Source organism: Schistocerca serialis, chromosome 3 (assembly GCF_023864345.2).
Source record: "Schistocerca serialis cubense isolate TAMUIC-IGC-003099 chromosome 3, iqSchSeri2.2, whole genome shotgun sequence".
Taxonomy (NCBI): Eukaryota; Metazoa; Arthropoda; class Insecta; order Orthoptera; family Acrididae; genus Schistocerca; species Schistocerca serialis.
The window spans coordinates 129,271,351-129,293,541 of record NC_064640.1 but is presented as its reverse complement, the minus strand read 5'-3'; the positions used below and the strand labels follow the sequence as shown (position 1 = coordinate 129,293,541).

At 42.1% G+C, this 22,191-nt stretch overlaps 1 protein-coding gene across 1 annotated transcript in view; it reads right to left on the bottom strand.

Moving 5' to 3' along the window:
• LOC126469827 (circadian locomoter output cycles protein kaput) overlaps nt 1-1,634 on the bottom strand; it is an 825,094-nt gene extending 823,460 nt beyond the window's left edge. The window contains exon 1 of the mRNA XM_050097116.1: nt 1,452-1,634. Within this exon, the coding sequence (XP_049953073.1) occupies nt 1,452-1,507 (56 nt within the window). The 5' untranslated portion in view covers nt 1,508-1,634. The remainder of the gene's footprint in view (nt 1-1,451) is intronic.
• Between the last annotated feature and the right edge of the window lie 20,557 nt (nt 1,635-22,191).

The window sequence follows — 22,191 nt, the reverse complement described above, 5'->3', positions numbered from 1 at the left end:
CGATGGATTCTTCTTGTGTCACCGCCGATGCCTCAGTTCAAAAATTAATAAGCACACTAGTACTTGAAACGGTACGTGCGAACACAATTTGGTGCAACAATAATTTGACAGTAACGACTCATCGATACATCGGCATTCTGTTAAAGATTAATGCACATACAATATTTCCGTAAAACTGCAATTTACAGATTTCTTGACCAAACTTAGCAGATCCCGGGCGTCCACTGGGATAGACGACTCTAATTTAAAATAACACCTGGCGTAATAAAATCTTTTATATTTTTTCTGTATAAATCCGAAATAATAACCGAAACGTTTCAAAGCAATTTATGTATTATGATTATTCAAACAGCGCTAATATCACTAACTGATCTCACAAAAAAAAAAAAAAAAAAAAAAATAGAAGAAAGCACCCGAGAAATTGTTATTGCGGCTACGAGAATGTCTGATCCGCTAATGGGTTCCAATAGTGCAGTGTAATTGAATAAATTACGATTTTACAAACGCTTTCATAGAACGACGTTTCCATCGAATACGTGCTAATATTTAAAACAAAGTTACGTCCTTCACACTAATTATTTATTTATGAATTCAAATCGATCTGGAGCAATTTTGTTTCATAACTTTACGATGGATAAATATTCCGAGAGTCGAAGTAATTAGTCCAGGCAGTTCCATTATCGTGGAGGCGCTTTTTCTGGTCTCTGGCATTTCATTATCCAGAAATGGCGTAGCCTCAAGAGAGTAAGTGCCCAGTGACTAGCGAAAAACTTCCACCCTCTAAAACATTGCACGTGCCATGGGATACAGAAGAGGTACCAATTACAACGTAGTATACTCACGTAAATTAGAAAACACCGCTATTGTCAATGTGCGTTTGGTAAATGGCTTACTCTACGTAAAATATGTCCCTGCTGTAGGTCACACTGGAGAGAATTTTAATTTTTCTTCCAGCACAAATCAGTACGAATGGAAGATCGAAGCATTTGTACCACTCTGGAGAATGGAATTCTGGGATGAAGCACTGAGAACAGGAGTGCGTCAGTCCTGAAGGGGTTGTAGTGACTTCTAACACAAAAAGAAGGTTAGCAGATACTTCCAAAAAATATACAGTTCGTTCACTGCGAGCATATATTTAACCTATATCATTCGAGAACCAGACACAGTTCACGCCAAACAACGTGTTATTATTTCTGGCTCAGTCGTATCAGATACGGATAACAGCCCACGTAGAGTCATATAATCTCTGTAGTGGCCGACGAGACGTGAGAGGAGCATAGAGAGGCGAGACGCGTGTAATTCCCCAGGCGTTCGACAAAGTAGCCGTTCTAGAGGCTCAGCCGGCGGGTCCACGCAACGTCGGCAGCTGCGGGAAGGGAAAGAGTGTCCAGCCGGCGTCACGCGAAGGCTATCAGCTGACGAGCGCGAGCACGTGACGACGCAGCACGCACCTCTTGCCGTTGCGCCGTCGCCGCTTGGTGGCGTACACCGTCCCCAGCTGGCTCATGGCGTGTTGGTCAGCGCCAGCGCCCGCAGCCGAGAAGGCGGCGCATTGGCTCGCAGTGGGTGCCGCGAGGAACTCCGTGGTGGCTGCGTCCCTAGCACATGCCGGCTGGCGACGTGCCGCCTGGCGCGCTGCCCGCACACTACTGGGCAGGCGCGCACGCCGCCGCGACGCCGCCCCCCACCCCGCACCCTGCGGCCACGCGCATGCGCGGGCCGCCGCCGCGGGACACGCCCCCCGCGCCGTCGCCGCCGCGATGGCGCCAGCGGCAGCGCGCGCCGGGCCGCCAGTCGGCACCAAGCTCTCGGCCGAGGCGACTCCTCGCTAATGTGTCTTCCCGTCTGTACTCTCCAACGGGTACGACAGTCTGCGTTAGGCCACGTAGGCTATTACAGCTTCTTCTTATTGATTGTGTCGGTCCTTCCATGCTTCCCTTAATCACTCCGGTCCTCTCGCCTTTTTGACAAAACGAGTGTTGTCAACATCATCTAACAAGGGGAAGGCCTCAGACACGGCCAACCGATTCGGCTCAAATTTGGCAGGTCGCTTCTGGAGAACCTGAAACGAAGGAATCTAAGATATTTTGGGTCAACACCCCCGCGTTTTTGAGAAAATCATCCCTAAAGGTTATGACGAGCAGTCGACCCAAAATTGGCGGGATCGCTAGATAATTGTAAATAGAGCATTTTTCATCATCAGGTATGGAGTCCGAAAACGCATGCTTTTCCAAAAATCGAGCTAAGAAACTTTTACAGCTGCAGCTTCTGTACCCACATGGTAAACGTTTTTCGCTGACAACACCGATAGCGCAACGGACCGGCTCCGTGTGTTCGGTCAGAGAGCCGGTTGGCCTCTTTAACCCTTTCATGGATAAAATTCATTTTTTACATATTTTTTAAATATTAAGATGATAACAGTTTCTTTTCAGACCCATTATTATATTTTCACCACCAAAATATTTTTTAAGTTCTCCATTTTTTCACAACACGAAGTGGGACACACATGTCCCATGAATCAACGCAAGATACCTTTTCTGCTGACTGACTGATTTTGTAATTTTATTTTTTTAGCCATAAACAGGATTTTGCAGAGAATAAAATAACTGCAAATTATACATGCATGTAATCTTTTTATTTGTGTAGAGCCAGTGTAAAAAATATTCATTACATTTCAGTTTTCATGATACATGATCAATACTTACAAAACTTTACATGCCATGAAACTTGGAAAAACATGGTGTGGCACAGAGTGCTACACCACAAGCGGTGCAAACAACTTTTGTTCTCTTCTCTTTAGAGTTTGTGCTGCAGAATCTGCATCGCTTCCTAGTGCCACTGCATTTCGGTACATGTTTGCCTACGTTCACGAGCCGGACGTCATCTGGCACACTAGAGACTCCTCTCTTTCCTGGGAAGAAAGTGGGCATTGATCCCCTCTTTTTCCTCGATGAATACCCATTAAACAATTGTCTTGCTAATCTTTACAAATAATGTCTGCTGGGACACATGTGTCCCACTAATTTTATTTCGATTATAAGATAGTACAGTCGCTGAGAAGTACATTCCACACTGCATTTGTACTAAAAAATGATTATTAAGTTAATAATAAGATGAATTACTTACTTCAGACATCGCTGGAAAGTGAGAAATGATGAAAACTGAAGAATGACACAAATAAATGGCGTTGCAGCAGCCATATATACACGCCAGTCAACAAAAGTAGTCACCGCCTCTCTATTGCCTTTGCAGTGCAGTCCCGATTTTTTTCTTACAAGGGAACCTCCCCATCGCACCCCCTTCAGATTTAGTTATAAGTTGGCACAGTGGATAGGCCTTGAAAAACTTAACACAGATCAATCGAGAAAACAGGAAGAAGTTGTGTGGAAGTATGACAAAAATAAACTAAATATACAAACTGAGTAGTCCATGCGCAAGATAGGCAACTACAAGGAAAGTGTCAACTCAGGAGCGCCGTGGTCCCGTGGTTAGCGTGAGTAGCTGCGGAACAAGATGTCCTTGGTTCAAGTCTTCCCTCGAGTGAAAAGTTTACTTTTTTATTTTCGCAAAGTTATGATCTGTCCGTTCGTTCACTGACGTCTCTGTTCACTGTAATAAGTTTAGTGCCTGTGTTTTGCGACCGCACCGCAAAACCGTCAGATTAGTAGACGAAAGGACGTGCCTCTCCAATGGGAACCGAAAACATTTGATCGCAAGGTCATAGGTCAACCGATTCCTCCACAGAAAACACGTCTGATATATTCTATACGACCCTGGTGACGGCATGTGCGTCACATGACAGGAATATGTTGTCGACCCACCTAACTTGTACACTTGGCGAATGGGTAAAAAGATTCTTCTACCTTGCCCGATTTAGGTTTTCTTGTGGATGTGATAATCACTCCCAAAAAAGTGATCGCATCGGACGGACAGATAATAATTCTCTTAAAATAAAAAATTAAACTTTTTCCTCGATGAAAGACTTCAACCAAGGACGTCTGGTTCCGCAGCTGCTCACGCTAACCACGGGACCATGGCGCTCCTGAGCTCACGCAATCCTTGATGTTGACTATCTTGCACATGGACTACTCAGTATTTTTCATAGTTCCACACAACTTCTTCCTGTTTTCTCGATTGATCTGTGTTCAGTTTTTCAAGGCCTATCCACTGTGCCAACTTATAACTAAATCTGAGAGGGGTGCGGTGGGGAGGTTCCCTTGTTAGGTTCAGTACAGTCGTCCCTATAAGGCAGCTTCGTGCAGAGCTGGGTAACATGTATCCCGACACTCGAACTGGCGCTCCAAGTTAGTGGGACATATATGACCCATCAACCACGAAAGGGTCAATAAAAAAAACTGAGTGGAACTATCAACAAACGAACTTGAACGGATGTCATGTGACGTCCGCAACGACCAAACACAGGCCAAGGTAACTGGCTGGGAATTGCACAATCGCACGGATGCAATAACTATTCACAGCATAATTCATAACCAACTTTCAGCACCGATTTTTCAGGCAATGATATCGTATGCGTGGTACGCATCAAAATTAATTCCCGAAACAGACATATTTTTAAATGTAAACCAAGTTTGTTTTCCGCCAACTCTTCGGAAGGAACAGTGCAGCTGTCGAAAGATTGCATTCATTAGATGCTCTTGGTACCATGAGTATATTTGTTTCGAATATTTATATGACATTTACCATCCATCTAGTTGTTCGAAGAAAAGTGAGGACACGTAACAGTGACTGGAAGAGCGAGTGTAAAGTGGCCTGGAGTAACATTTTAGTTGTTTACTATCCCAAGAGGTTTGAGAAATTTATTTGCCTACCTTATTATTATCATTCCTTATTGATTTACTTACCTTATTAATCCTCCTATCCCTATCAGTTGAGGTATGGAAACATACAAACGAAAATAATAACATCCGCTATGTTTCTTCGAGATTCGAACACGGTTTTTTGCATTCCCAGCCAATTACCTTAGCCGTTACGGTATCGGCGCAGTCCGCGAAAAGCGTTTAACATGTGGGTACAGAAGTTGTAAAAGTTTCTTTCATCGATTTCTGGAAAAGTTTGCGTTTGCGGACCCCGTACCTGATTATAAAAAATGCTCTATTTACAATTATCTATCGATCACTCCAATTTTGAGTCGATTGCTCATCATAACTTTTAGGGGTGATTTTCTCAAAATTGTGAGGGTGTTGACCCAAAATATCTTAGAGTCCTTCGTTTTAGGTTGTACACAAGCGATCTGCCAAATTTGAGCAAAATCGGTTGGCCGTGTCTGAGGTCTTCCCCTTGTAAGTGATTTATCCACTTTTTCTACAGACTAAAAGTCGCATACATTCTCTTGAAGTTCGTAGTTTTAATTCTGTGCTTAACATAACATTAATTGTCCTTTCTTTTGGATACACTTCTGTTCATGTCAACCCAAGAACTTCAGACATCTTTTTTCTCACGCACTGATACCCAAACTTATCTCTGTATAGCAGAAAAAGAATAACCATAATTTTGTAAAACTTCCCCAAACCCTTCTTTCTCGTTCTACCCTATTTTTTTTCTTTCTGAGCCATGTCCAACTAATATAATTGTATGGTTCCATTAATGATGAAGTTTGACATCAGGGAAATGATGTACACAGCGACCAAATGTTTGAAATTTTCCAGTGGTCTTCGACCTCTCTCCTTTTTGAGAAAACGAGTGTTGTCAACATCATATAAGTGATTTATCCACTTTTTCTACAGACTAAAAGTTACATACATTCTCTTGAAGTTCGTAGTTTTAATTCTATGCCTAACATGACATTAATTTTCCTTTCTTTTGGATACACTTCTGTTCATGTCAACCCAAGAGCTTCAGACTTGCTATGTACAAATTTCTTTCTTTCTCACGCATTGATGTCCACACTTATCTCTGTACAGCAGAAAAGGAATAACCATAATTTTGTAAAATTTGCCCACACCGTTCTTTCTCGTTCTATTTTTTTTTTTTAATTTCTAAGCCGTGTCCAACTAGTATAATCGTATGGTCCCATTAACGTTGAAGTTTGACATCAGGACAATGATGTAAACAGCAATGAAATAAATGAATTTTGAAAAATTAAGAACAGTCTTGGAAGCCGGCCGGAGTGGCCGAGCGGTTCTAGGCTCTACAGTCTGGATACCGCGTGACCGCTCCGGTCGCAGGTTCGAATCCTACCTCGGGCATGGATGTGTGTGATGTCTTTAGGTTAGTTAGGTTTAAGTAGTTCTAAGTTCTAGGGGACTGATGAAGTTAAGTCCCATAGTGCTCTGAGCCACTTATACTATTTTTTGAACAGTGTTAGATCGCAAAATTTTTGTCCTCTATTTTATGATCGACAACAGTGTATGTGATCGCAATCAGATACAGACGTTGACGTTCACATAGACTGGAGTCGGCCGTACAGTAAAGGATAGAAATTTTGGGATCAAACACTATTTTGAATTGAACAAGTCTTTTTCTGTGAATACCCAATTCTTCTTGGAAACATTAATATTTGTTCTAGCAAACTGGAGGTACTTGCCCTTTCTGTTTGTTAACTTTTAATTATTTTTATGGATTAATGACTTATCCTTACAGTTACTAGTTATAATTTGTCAATTAATAAAGGGTCATCTTTCGAATACTGTGGTTTTCTTCCCAGTCCAGATCGACAATTTTTACATATTATACACCTTGCAATCGGTCTTATTTCAGCTTTCTTGTCACACAGAGGCGAAGTGTACAGAACTAAAGAGTGTTCGTAAGCCTCCCTCGGAAAGCCGAAGTGATGAATATCGACTGAAACAACAAGTTTATTATTATCAGTCACAATTTTTTCTATTGTGACTACACGTTTCAAAGGTTCAAACCTCCATCGGCAGGTAGATTACTGTGTATTAATACGGTATGTTCGTGTTATTTGTACCATTTTGGTTTAACCAATGGCATTGTCTCCAGTGGCCACAGCCTTGTTTTCTGTCGTGCTATATCACATACAGCGCCACTTACACTTCGTAAACAGTTTTCATACGAAGTGTATGTGATATAGCATGACAGAACAGGAGGTAAACACAACATTGTAAGCAGGCTGTTTAGGTTCTTATATTGGTAACGCCGCCGCCACGTAGCGCTCTGTGTGAAAATCACTGGCTGTGCTGTGTGCAGTCTGTGGCTGGTTGGCATTGTTGGAATACTCGCCATTGTAGCGTTGGGCAGTTGGCTGTTAACAGCGCGTAGCGTTGTGCAGTTGCCGGCCGGTGTGGCCAAGCGGTTAAAGGCGCTACAGTCTGGAACCGCGTGGCCCCTACGGTCGCAGGTTCGAATCCTGCCTCGGGCATGGATGTGTATGATGTCCTTAGGTTAGTTAGGTTTAAGTAGTTCTAAGTTCTAGGGGACTGATGACCTTAGAAGTTAAGTCCCATAGTGCTCAGAGCCATTTGAACCATTTTTTTCGTTGTGCAGTTGGAGGCGAGCCGCCAGCAGTGGTGGATGTGGGGAAGTGAGAGAAACAGTACATTTGTAAGAATGGATGTCATGAACTGCTATATATATTATGACTATTAAGGTAAATACATTGTTTGTTCTCTATTAAAATCTTTCATTTGTTAACTGTGCCTATCAGTAGTTAGTGCCTTCCGTAGTTTGAATCTTTTATTTAGCTGGCAGTAGTAGCGCTCGCTGTATTGCGGTAGTTCGAGTAACGAAGATTTTTGGTGAGGTAAGTGATTTGCGAAAGGTATAGGTTAATGTTAGTCAGGGCCATACTTTTGTAGGGATTTTTGAAAGTCAGATTGCGTTGCGCTAAAAAAAATATTGTATGTCAGTTTAAGCACAGTCATGTATAATTTTTCTAAGGGGACGTTTCAACATCTACATGCCGTTTTAATTAATGTAAAGCCGGCCTCTGTGACCGAGCGGCTCTAGGCGCTTCAGTCCGGAACCGCACTCCTGCTACGGTCGCAGGTTCGAATCCTGCCTCGGGCATGGATGTGTTGATTTCCTTAGGTTAGTTAGGTTTAAGTAGTTCTATGTCTAGGGGACTGATGACCTCAGATCTTAAGTCCCATAGTGCTTAGAGCCATTTCAGTTAACATAAATACAGGTGATGGTAATCTAAATCCCTGAAACACGTCGTGAAAATAAAAAAACTGTGACTGATATCAGTAAACTTGTAATTTCAATCGACACCAATAAAAAGCATTGTAAAACCTAACCTAAAATAGTCGAATTCGAATTGTTGGAATTATCTAAGTACGTTTTTCTTGAACTATTACTAGTTCTCCAAGTGTTTCGAACTTTATATCCCACAGAAGTCTCTCTGTGACCATGTTGGATAGTGCCACTCTCGAAGAGTCGCCTTAGTCATACCTGATGTGGCGACCACACACATCAGCGGCATTCCAACGTAGGGGTACAAGTGTTTTCAAGCAAATCTCTTTTGTAGACAAACTGCAGTTTTTAGAGCACTACCAGTTAATTGGAGTCTGCTGTTTCACTGACCTGCAAATAAAGCTATGTGATCGTTCATTACAATGTACCAGTGCACTGTTGCGTCTCAGTATTTACAACATGTGACTGAATTAACGTGTGATTCGTTATTCGTTTGCTGAGGTAAGGCAGTGGATTCGTATTTGAGAAAATCGTCGTCTGTCCATCAAGATTTAGGATTTCCATGCTTTCCCTAAAATCACGTAACGTGACTGCCGGGATGGTTCCTTCTTTCCTAACGCGATCTGGTGTTCCGCTTGCATTATTTCGTCGTCCACAGGACGTTAAACTCTAATCTTTTCAGCTTCCTCATTTGTTTCCTTAAACACGATTACATTTCTGCGGCCCGTGAAGTGCGCAACAGTAGATTTATCTGTATTACAAGCTAGTGTTGAGTATACTAAATTTTATAAAGACAATGGCCTTGCCGTATTGGTCACACCGGTTCCTGTCAAAGAACCAAAATTAAGCGTTGTCGGGCTTGGCTAGCACTTGGATGGGTGATCGGGTTGGCCGTGAGTTATTGGCAAGCGGGGTGCACTCACCCCTTGTGAGTCCAATTGAGGACCTACTTGCTTGAGAAGTAGAGGCTCTGGTCACGGAAATCGACAACGGCCGAGAGAGCAGTGTGCTGACCACATCCCCTCCATATTTGTATTGAGTGTCGTCTATGGGCTGGGGATGGCATGACGGGTGGTCGGTACAGTTAGACCCTGACGGCCCATTCTGACAGAGAGAAATTTTATAAATGTGCTCCAGTGTTCCAGCGTGAAACCCAAAAAAAATGCGTCATAATGAATCTTCATTTAGCCTTAATCTTCATAATATATTTCTAAGGCTATCTTTTATCGACGTCTTGGATGGTACAGACTTTCCTGTATCAGTAAGTGCAGCCAACGAGCAAGCTGGTGCGAAGCCTGGACTCATCTCCAGAGGGTAGGGGTTAAAATTCGTGCCAGACCCCTGAGCTAGGCTTCTGTAAGTCTCTGCAGGTGAATGCTGGCATGGTTCTATGAACTGCACTACGGTCTGTTTCCTTCCTCTGTCCTCGTCCACCTCTGTCTCTACGAACTCGATGCCAGACTGATAGCTCCTGATAGCTCTGATTCCCTTCGTTGCTTCCTTAAGCCGATATGATCTCTGAATATCTCCACGGATTTTGTAAAGGTTCAGTCCGATGCAAGGCACGTCAAAGATTTTTAAATATAGAAAAAATCACTCTTGTGTGTTTAATTGAGTAATGAGAAGCAATTTGAATCTGCCACATGTTTGGAGCAGAGAAAAGATATGTGGAGACAAGATATGGGATGTCTACATTAGCTCAATTACAGTAAATTGTTACACTTATGGTATTCCCAGGCCGTTAATAAACTGCATCACTTATGCGATGTAACTGCCTGCTCTTGCATGTGCGGCCTCTTTTGGAATACCGCTCTAGTATGTAGGATTCATCTGACGCTAAACTAACAGGTTCTCAGAAAAGGCAAAACTATCACAAATCAGGTCAACTAAATAGCTAAGAAACACAACTGGCACGTCTTCGACAGAAGAATCGGGTCATTCTGTGAAAACTGAGTTTCACCATTTCAAGAACCAGATTTTTGTGAGTTATCTGGATTTACACTCACAAAAATATGTTCCTGTTTACTATTGCTGGCACTGTTGCATGTAAGTCATTTGTTTCGTCCTCCATCTGTCAACGTAATGATAAACAACGAAACAGTCATATCATATGGTACAATGAGTGATACACTCCTCACATTCCTCACAATGATTTTCTTAATGTGAGTAAGCAAATAAATTTGATATGAGAGCCTCGCAAATTAAATGAGGCGTACTTTTTAGCTACAAAAGATAAAGCTATGGGTTTGACACATTAAAAAAAAAAAAAAAGAAAAAAAAAAAAAAGAAATCGGGCCCGGCAAGGTGACTGAGGGCACCCGTAGGGAGAAGAGTGATTCTAATCCCAGTCAGAGATCTATATTTTCATAGTTTGTCTAACTCATTAATGTCCAATGCCGGGATGGTTCCCTAATAAGACCATTGGATTGGCCAATTTCCCACACCAGTCGTCCAGTAGAGCTCGTCGCTAATGAACTAGGTTTCAACTGAAAATTAATCATTGCCAGCTCGTCCTTCTTGTTGACGAATTCTGCAGCTTGGGAGAATATTTTCATTAATCAATGAAAACACGAACTACGGATGTTCTAGAACTTTTATTTATCTAGTGAACCGGGTTTTGCTTACGAGGCAATCAACAAACAAAAATTGATTATCATCGCAAAGGACAATAGCAAACTGGTGAATAATTTTGGGAAAATATGTTGAGCGAATCTTACGGAGTAAATGGCATTTTTAGTAGTGATGTCGTGACGCGAATACCAAAATTAAGGACTGAATGAACATAAAGGAAAAAGGGGGGACAGTTTACACGTAACGAACTAAATTAGATCATAGAATCAAATCACAATACAGGTAAATCGAAATTTATAACTAGGAAATTATGTAAATCTAGTATACATATTTTACATATTTCGATCAATTTGTGTTATGTGGAACAAAGTCCAGTTTTCCCATATGCCTGCACTCAGTGCTAGAGGTTGGTTGCGATAGAGTTTAGTGAAGCTTCCATTTTCGTCGTTTGTCCTCCAACTCAGTCAGCATGGCATTTAAAAGAGGACGATTTATTGTTAATGACAACCGAAAATTCACAATGGAAAGGATAAATGGTTTCATCTTGTACGGTAGATCTTACCTTTCCAAGAAAAGTTGACTTTGCCAATATAACAGAGCTATTCAATTTCATGTATGGGATACTGTACGCTAATTCAGAAAATGAAATAAGAAGAAAGACTGTGTGGAAACGACGTTGTTCTTCATCTGAAGAACGTCGTTCCCGCTCGTCCGCTGATTTCTATCTTTCTTATTCGGTAAACACCATATATGTGCAACGCTCACTTGTAGGAAATATCAGTCTACTCAAAAATCACCTTGAACCTGTTTTGGTTTATTTTTACAGTATATGTTCTTCGAGATTTTAACATGAATTTTTTCAAAACTTTCTCAGTAAGAATTTTTGCAGTCAGTAATATTATCATTCAACTGAACTCCTACCGAATAGTGTCCAACTAGGTTAAACAATTATTCCAACAGCGACGGATGATACCCTTTTAGACAGATCTAACGAACAAAATTATTGGGACAAAATTATTGGGCTCTCCGACTACGATTTCCAGATCCTTATATCAAATATTAATGTTGATCACTACACAAAATTTTGAGTTTAGGAGGATAGTCAATCAGCCAAAGCTTGATTATTTTAAGACATTACTGAAGGACATGAACTGAAGTAATGTGTGTGACACTGTAAGAATGGAAAACACGTCTCTATCTGTAGGCCTGTATCTTATAAAAATTCATGATTGTATGTATGTTCACCATCACCTTCTAAACTGCTGGACCGATCTCAACCAAACTTGCTAACATATCACTTGCAATATGAACAGAAACACCTTTGGGGTAAGAACTCACTGCTCAAAGGGACGAGAGTGGATCTGAAAAAGAAACTTAACGCACTGTACTCAAATACCCAGAGTATATTCATTATCCAGTATCTGAGAATAACTTTCTCTTGCTGACATCCCCGTAAAATGACGAGAGGAAAAAAGTTTATTCCTTACTACCTTTTCGCTGTTCATGCAGTAAAACTGCCGTATCAGGCATGACGTTTAATTTTATTACTATTAACTCTACTCGCAACACATTTTGCAGATAGTATCCACATACACTACTGAATGTACCAGCCGAATTATACGATTGTACGACAAGGTATCATAAACACTGAGATGCGTGAAAAACTAAGTTTTCTTAAAACAAGCCCAAATTACGCAGACTATACTCATCCAGTGTTTGACAATGAGAGCAATTATTGACTTCCAGCAAACCTTACCATAGTTTCAAACCATTTCTAAACTTTTTCTCGCTTACATGGTTAACGTCAAATATTTAACGCGTTAACTCATTTGTAAAATATCAGAACTTTGCAGCTGTTTTATGCACGGGAGCTCCGTTCTTTAAAGAGTTGTGGGTTTACTTGTTGCTTACTATCTGGAGAGAAGCACTCTGAGCTTAGAAACTACCTACTCCCATAGAAGTGGGAATGTAAACAAGGTAACACTGATGCATAACTCAGGAATACCTGGTGCAATTTCAAGCAGATCTGTTGGGAGCATCGTTTATTATTTGTAAAAAATACTGTGGTACCAAGATTCCCCACTATCAGTAGGGGTGGGGTTATGGATGAGAAGGGGTGACGTAAAATCGTTCGAAAGCGACATATTGGTATTTATTTCCTATATTTAGTTGACATGGGATACTTTTAAACATACGAAGTGCAATCTGTCTCATATTTGTGCCGTTCAATGATTCAAACAGGTCGCAAGAAAGAGCGCTGCAGTGAGCCAATGATTTCGTCAACATGTTTCGAGACCTAAGATTAAGCCACTACAGATAAATTTAACATCCTCCTGGAGTCCGGTGGTGTAAAACAGCAGAGAGTCAGATATACGTGTGTGTAGTATATGTCACATATGCACCTGTCAACAACATCTCCTTGTAAGCCCCTGGATCGATTTCAACCAAACTTAGTACACACGTTACTTACTTTCACGAAAGAAATACGCAGTATTCGCAAAGGATCGTGTAACGTTCCCTTGAATAAGCGCCAAAGTCAAGGATATTTGCGTAACGCAGCGTTATGTTCAAATTTATTTACTTTCGAACTGTGTCGTACACACACACACACACACACACACACACACACACACACACCTCTGTATTTCATCAGTATAATATTAAAATGAGGCAGTCTATTTATGTAAAGTTGGGTTACATTAAAACATATTTTTCTGTGAATTGCATACCTAAGTACCCCTACTCCCCTCCCTTCCGCTCCCCCCACCAACACACACACTGTATAATATTCCACATCAGTAAACACTGCACCGTCATGTCATGAAATTTCTTCTCACATATGTTCACAAAAAATTTCTTATATCTCTCTTCCTTTCTACCTCTGCTTTGTCATTAAATTTCATCTCTCATTTGCGGCCACACAACTTAAAAGGAATGTGTACACATCTCCTTCTTCATTATAAAATATTACCGAGAGAATGAAAAGGAAAATAATACACAAAAAACAATGGATATAAAATTTATTATAAAGAACTTTCATACAATAAATCACAGTGAAATTTCACTTCTTGCACAAATCGTTTGACATTTTATGGTGTCACATACAGTACAAAAATATAAATTTGATACATATTCTACTTCATATTCAATACATTTGAGAATATTATCTGTTGCAAACAGTACGTTGTTACTGTTTGAACAAATATTTGAGATATTTCCATTAGACAGCCAAGTTTTGATTGCTGAATCTGCCTTAATAAAATCGAAATGACACTAAATTGCATTTTTTGTGCAAGCTGTATTGAGTGTAATTAACATACCTTTAATGTAGCAGTCAATAAATATCTTATACTGATGCAAAAAAGTTCAGTGTAATAAATACATTCGCACCTATTGTATACTTCAGAAGCAATAAAGTGTTCAGCATCTATTAGTCTCTCCCTCATAAGTGAGTGAATTATCTTGGTATTCACTTCTGAATATGCTTCCTCGAAAATTATAAAACAATCGGGCGTACCCAGGATAACGGTGAGGGCAACCTCAACGGGTTAATCCCCCACCGCCAAAAACACTACGACGGCACACATAAAACGGCATTTGTCCATGCCAGCACAAGTAGCATTCTCCAGTAATACTGAAGAAATTTCAGCAGAGATGGAAGCACTAGTACTTGACATTTGCATGAAACATAACTGTTATATATTATTGGTCCAAGAAACTCACAGAGGAATGGAATGAAACTTGCCTTAGAGACACCTGATGGGCAATATGGTAGTGAAATTTTCACAAAATTGTCTGTAGATATGAACTGTGTAGACAACATCGAAATCCTAACAGCAGAAACTCAATCTTGCACTGTTACATTTGGCTACAAGCCATCAAATAAGGAATCCAAATTGACAGAAACTTGCAGTTTTAACTCCTAGGCAACAAAGCTTTTAATTGGTGACTTTAATCGTCATAATACCTCTTGGTGACATAAGAAGACAGACACAAATGGGAAACACCTAGAAGACTAGGCCGAATGCAAGGCGTAAAAACTAATACGTGACCCAAATTGCCCTATTCCTTTCACAATGGACGATGAAGAAGGCGCTGAAACCCGGATAATATTTTTGCATCCGAACATATTGCTCACTAAATCAAGAAGCATATTGCAGAACTATTTTCAAGAAGACAACAACGAGCTCTTACATGTGCTGTAGAAACAGTTTTTAAACCAGCAAAAGTTGTATTCAGAAGACAGATCGACTTCAAAAAACCTCGATGGGAATGATTTTGTCAGGACATGGTCAATGAAGTCATAAAAATCAGTCCTGATCGAGAAAATTTTGGAGGTTTTGTGGAGCTAGTGAAGAGCATATCTGGACTTGATAAAGACTCAAAAGTGCTTCTTAAGAATTGCAAATAACTCTTCGACAGCAATCGGTTCTCAGAAAAGGTAATAAAAACGGGAGAATAATTTATACAAGCCATGCCAACATCACGAACAGAAAAATGGCGTAATCTCCTCGAAAGTTTGGACATGAAACGTAGTAGCAGACAAACCTGAAAGTTATTGAGAAAACTTAAAGATGATCCTACAGTTTTGCCGTCAGGGGTGAGCAAGGTCACCCTTGGCGAAATAGCACGCCACCTGCTGTTGAATGGCAAAACCATAAAAAGAGCAAAAGTAATAAAACTCGATGTGAAGAGCGGAATGATCTTCTTGACACTCCATTCACAGTTGAGAAACGAGAGCTACTAATCGTCGGATGAAAAATAAGAAAATTGATGGCTTGAATGACATGAGATCATAGCAAATAAAGAACTTTAGCTCTGTAACTATCAAGTGGATCCTGAACTTGACGAGCACTTGTGTTGCTAGAATGATAATCGAAAAGATCTGGGGCAAGGCAAAAGTCGTCGCACTGCTTAAACCAGGCAAAGAACCTAATAACCCCAACAACTTCAGACCCGTATCAGTTTCTATACCATTTGCTTAAAGTTCTCGAGAGATTGATTTTGATCCGACCCTGAAAGTCATGTACTAGTCAGATACTTAATTTAACGCAGCACATGCAGGAAGGGTATAAATAAAAGCAGACTGCAGGAGTTGCCATTAGCAATCTTACAGTTAGTCATGATACAGTGAAATATACGAAACTAATAAAGAAGCTAACAAATATGGCCTACCGACTGACGCAGTTTATTCAGAACAGACGAATTTTTGTCATTCTAAACGACAGATAGAGTCGATGCCGTATACAGCAAAATGACCTTCCCCAGGGAAGTACCCTGGCTCCAATAGCACAAGCTGACAGAAAAAGATCCAACACCAAAAAATAATTAATTTAGAGTAGTGAAATATGGGGAATACATTCGTTTAGGTAACATATTGAAGTAATTAACGTTGCAAGACCACAGGATAACGTAAGGGGGAGGTAAGCCATTGCAAATGTGAAATGCTGGTACATTAATAACTGGTGTACATCTACATCTACGTGATTATTATGCTATTCACAATAAATGGCCTAGCAGAGGGTTCAATGAACCACATTCATGCTGTCTGTCTACCGTTCCACTCTCGAACGGCTTGCGGGAAAAACGAGCACTTAAATTTTTCCGTGCGAGGCCTGATTTCTCTTATTCTATCGTGATGATCATTTATCCCTATGTTGGTGGGTGCCAACAGAATGTTTTCGCAATCGGAGGAGAAAACTGGTGATTGAAACGCCTTTGTTTTAATGATTGCCACTCGAATTCACGTATCATGTCTGTAACACTATCTCCCCTATTTCGCGATAATACAAAACGAGCAGCCCTTCTTTGTACTTTTTCGATGTCATCGGTCAGTCCCACCTGATGCGAATCCCACACTGCACAGCAGTACTCTAGTATAGGGCGGACAAGAGTAGTGTAAGCAGTCTCTTTGGAGACCCTCTAAGTGTTCTACCAATGAATCGCAGTCTTTGGTTTCCTCTACCCACAATATTATCTATGTGATCGTTCCAATTTAGGTTATTTGTTATTGTAACCCCTAAGTACTGCCGGCCGGTGTGGCCGTGCGGTTCTAGGCGCTTCAGTTTGAAACCGCGCGACTGCTACGGTCGCAGGTCCGAATCCTGCCTCGGGCATGGATGTGTGTGATGTCCTTAGGTTAGTTAGGTTTAAGTAGTTCTAAGTTCTAGGGGACTGATGACCTCAGATGTTGAGTCCCATAGTGCTCAGAGCCATTTGAACCATTTGAACCCTAAGCATTTAGTTGAATTTACAGCCCTCAGATTTGTGTGACTTGTCGCGTAATCGAAATTTAGCTGATTTCTTTTAGTACTCATGTGAGTAACTTCACACTTTTCTTTATTCAGGGTCAATTGCCACTTTTCGCACCATACAGATATCTTATCTAAATCATTTTGAAAGTCGTTTTGATCATCTGATGACTTTACAAGACGGTAAATGACAGCATCATCTGCAAACAGTCGAAGACGGCTACTCAGATTGTCTCCTATGTCGTTAATATAGATCAGGAACAATAGAGGGCCTATAACACGTCCTTGGGGAACGCCGGATATTACTTCTGTTTTGCTCGATGACTATCCGTCTATTACTACGAACTGTGACCTTTGTGACAGTAAATCACGAATCCAGTCGCACAACTGAGGCGATACTCCGTCGGCACGCAGTTTGGTTTGGTGTAACCGCCAGGATATTGAATGCAAGCAAGCAAGTATGTATGCATTGTGATGTACTGGTGCCGGATGTCAGTTTTTGGGACGGAGTTCCATGCCTGTTGCACTTTGTCGATCAATACAATAATGGTTAAAGCTATTTGTCGGTGACGCTGGAGTTGTCGTCCGCTGATGTTCCATATGTGCTCGATTGGAGACAGATCTGGTGACCGGGCAGGTGAAGGCAACATGTCGACACTCTGCAGAGCGTGTTGTGTTACAGCAGCGGTATGTGGACGAGCGTTATCCTGTTGGACAACACCCCCTGGAATGCTATTCATGAATGGTAGCTCAGCAGGTCGAATCACCAGACTGCCGTACACATTTGCAGTCAGGGTGCGTAGGATAACCACGAGAGTGCTCCTGCTGTCAAATGAAATCGCACCCCAGACAATAACTTCAGGTGTAGGTCCAGTGTGACTAGTACTCAAGCAGGCTGGCAGCAGGCCCCCAACTGGCCTTCTTAGCCAACAAACGGCCATCACTGGCACCGATACAGAACCAGATTTCATCAGAAAACACAACAGACCTCCTCCCTGCAATCCAATGAGCTCTCGCTTGACACCACTGAAGTCGCAAATGGCCGTGGTCTTGGGCCAGAAGAATGTACGCTACAGCGCTTGTAGTTTGGAGCTGTCCTTGAAGTAACCGATTTGTAACAGTTCGTTGCGTCACTCTGGTACCAACTGCCGCTCAAATTGCTGCTGTAGATGCAGTACAATGCTCCAGGGCCATACGCCGAACACGATAGTCTTCCCTCAGGGTAATGCCATGTAGACGTCAGGAGACCACAATCATGTACAGCCGCTACATTCCTGCAAGTCTTCCTGCGATATCTACATCTACATCTACATCCATACTCCGCAAGCCACCTGACGGTGTGTGGCGGAGGGTACCTTGAGTACCTCTATCGGTTCTCCCTTCTATTCCAATCTCGTACTGTTCGTGCAAATTAAGACTATCGGTATGCCTGTGTGTGGGCTCTAATCTCTCTGATTTTATCCTCGTGGTCTCTTCGCGAGATATACCTAGGAGGGAGCAATATACTGCTTGACTCCTCGGTGAAGGTATGTTGTCGAAACTTCAACAAAAGCATGTAACGAGCTACTGGGAGTCTCTCTTGTAGAGTCTTCCACTGGAGTTTATCTATCATCTCCGTAACGCTTTCGCGATAACTAAATGATCCTGTAACGAAGCGCGTTGCCCTCCGTTGGATCTTCTCTATCTCTTCTATCAACCCTATCTGGTACGGATCCCACACCGGTGAGCAGTATTCAAGCAGTGGGCGAACAAGTGTACTGTAACCTACTTCCTACTGAAGTAACATCCAGTTTCTCGTAGTCCTATTACACGAACCCATTCAAACTCAGTGAGGTGCTGATAATGGCGTCTTTGTCGCCTGAAAAGCGTTCTTGACTAACATCAACTCACCGTGTCCAATCTCAAAGGTAACTAATGCTCACGACCGTTAGATCATGTATTTAAAGCAAACCTGATTTGTGTCTTCATAGTGGCACCACTAACGCCACTCTTATATTACTGGCGCGAAATTTTAATAGACATCGTCTTTCAGACGTAGAAACACACCTACTCCTTTTTGGTGTTGCGACTTATTTTCAGTCTGTGTGTAAGATAAGTACCAATTGTTGTGACTTGGCAAGACGGCCAAGCCACTATGAGAGGAAGCCGAAAGGCACGCGTTTAAGCTCACGCAGGCTGGCGTGAGGTCTGGAACAGTTAAAGGAATAGAGACTAGCAAAAAAGGTACGTAGCTTCTGGAATACTTAACTTTAATCCATAATTGGTGAACATCGGTCTGACGGTACATGCATCACAAGATAAATAGCAAATGATAATGGCGCCTTGCTAGGCCGTAGCAAATGACGTAGCTGAAGGCTATGCTAACTATCGTCTCGGCAATTGAGAACGCAATCTGTCAGCGAACCATCGCCAGCAAAGTCGGCTGTACAACTGGGGCGAGTGCTAGGAAGTCTCTATAGAGCTGCCGTGTGGCGGCGCTCGGTCTGCAATCACTGACAGTGGCGACACGCGGGTCCGACGTATACTAACGGACCGCGGCCGATTTAAAGGCTACCACCTAGCAAGTGTGGTGTCTGGCGGTGACACCACACCAATGAACAGCCATTCAAAGCTGGAACGTGTTCCTCCTTCATCTATGCTGATGACACAACTGTCGCTGCTCGGGGAGCGACAATTGTAATTGAATCGAAGCTAACATCTGATCTCGAAGATCCTTGCTATGAATTATAACGACAACCGCTTGGTACCCAATTCGGACAAAATTCAAGTTGTGCGCTCCATGTACTCAATAAAGGGCAAGAAGAAAGCTGAACATCACCTGGCAAGGACGCAATTTAAATCACTGTGCCACACCCAATACCTTCGAAGATGCTACTCCAGGCGGGTGAAAAAATAAACGTGCGCAACCGAAAATAATAAACGTTAAAATGAAGATTTGGCCCTGTCTGATTACCCCTGCAGCAGGTCTTAGGGTCTCTTAATGGACTTTAAACATATAAAACACAACCTAAACATAAATGAATGATTAAGGCAACTAATACTACTAAATGATAAACATTGTTCCTGCTTATATATTTATTGTAGATTAAAAAACCTTTATATTACAAAGTTTACATTTCATAAGTAAAATTACTAATCAATTGCTCAACTCTGCCCCTTATTATGACTGCGCGATCTAATTTCAATAACGCGAAATGACTGACATCGTCTACGTACCAAACAATAGAAGACACTATTTTCAAAGATGATCTACGGTTGTACGTGATCACAGCTGTTTAGCTTTCATAGCCCTGATAAGCCGAAGCAATTTGCGATATCATCGTATGTACTGCGTCCGGTGCGTCGAAGTCATGGTTCTCGTACTCGTCTGCGACAGTGAAGAACTCCAGTCACAAATAAACTCTTTCAAACACTAGGACGGCGGAAGGTGGTCCTCTAATATACTCTAATACTGTCTTCCCCTCTCTGTGTTCTACAGACGAGAAACGCGAAATCCCAGCCACAAGAACGGAGTTCAGATAACGTCTCAACGAAAGTATAGGCAGAGGAAGTGCTCTCAATTAATGAACGCCGCATACTCAATTACGACTTCCAACCCAGAAGTGAAGTCAGTAATCGTATAGGTTCGCAACAGTACAGTGCCTAACTGTCCTAACTATAAACTCTCCTGAGAATAAAGACAGCAAGTCTATCTGTACCAACAAAGTTGATATCTAGCGACCTTCACACACGGGCGCTCTCTACAGGTTCTTCCGAACGCCGACCAACCATATTTTAGTCTTTTATCGTCCAGCGCGGAAAGTTTGCGAGGAAAAACCTATACTCGTACAATGGTATGCTTCTGAGTAAAAATCCGCAGAAATAACCCAGCGCCGGCCTGCGTGGCCAAGCGGTTCTAGGCGCTATAGTCAGGAACCGCGCGACCGCTACAGTCGCAGGTTCGAGTCCTGCCTTGGGCATGGATGTGTGTGACGTCCTTAGGTTAGTTAGGTTTAAGTAGTTCTAAGTTCTAGGGGACTGGTGACCTCAGATGTTAAGTCGCATAGCGCTCAGAGCCATTTGAACCAAATAACCCAGCCTGCGTGATTTCCAAGGTGACGGTTCCTCGTTCCTTTCAGCTGCGTCCAAGATTATCGTAGTTTCCGAAGTATAATCCATCCTGTCTGGCTACAACAGCGGCCGGTCGCGACTCTATTGTGCCCCAGCGCTCAGGTGTCCCAACGTCTGTATTGCTACTTCCTATGTTTAAGCGGGTCCAACACATCTGTGTGGCCTTCCACCCAGGTCTTGATTTCCGCTTGCCGTTTCAAAACTGTAGAGGAAGACAGAGATTGGAATACGTCAAGCAAATAAATGAGGACGTAGGTTGCAAGTGCTACTCTGAGATCAAGAGGTTAGCACAGGAAAGGAATTCGTGGCTGGCCGCATCAAACCAGTCAGTAGACTGATGACGAGGGAATGACTTCCATGGTACTAGAGGGAGATGTAGACGGCAAAAACTGTAGAGGAAGACAGAGATTGGAATACGTCAAGCAAATAAATGAGGACGTAGGTTGCAAGTGCTACTCTGAGATGAAGAGGTTAGCACAGGAAAGGAATTCGTGGCGGGCCGCATCAAACCAGTCAGTAGAATGATGACGAAAAAAAAAAAGATCACGGCAAAGTATGTGGATGGGTGCTTGTAAGATGCGAAATTATAGCCACCTTACAACCTAGGGTTAAAGACGGATCGTGTCTTAACGTACAAGCATCGTTGTGTAGACGCCAGACGTAATGCAGGCACCAGGAACTATCTTAACCGCAAACTGACAAACACCATGTGTGGAACGCAGCCCAGTGTCCTCCACACATCCGCACTTACTCAGTGTTTCTCCAGTACGCAGTAATCCAGCCCAGTATGGAGGAATTCTGCGCATGCTAACTATGTTCATGTGGCTCTCAAAGAGACAGGCTGCTTTGTCACCATGGGCCTAAGACCAACTCCAGTCAATAAGATCTTTCCACTCGAGGGAGTAGCACCTCCAGATGTAGGAAGACATGTGGCAGCAGAGCATGGAAATAACAAGCAGGAAACAGATCCAAGGCATCCATTGTTCGGAACTCGTGGTTCTATATCACGAATAAAATCCAGGAAAAGCTTCCTGTCTACAACAGCACCAATCCTAACTTCAACAGAAGTCCGCCGATCTGAGCTGTGGAGAACAAAGTCTCGTGAAGGATTACGGATGGCGAAAGACAAACTACCATCAGGCTGCCA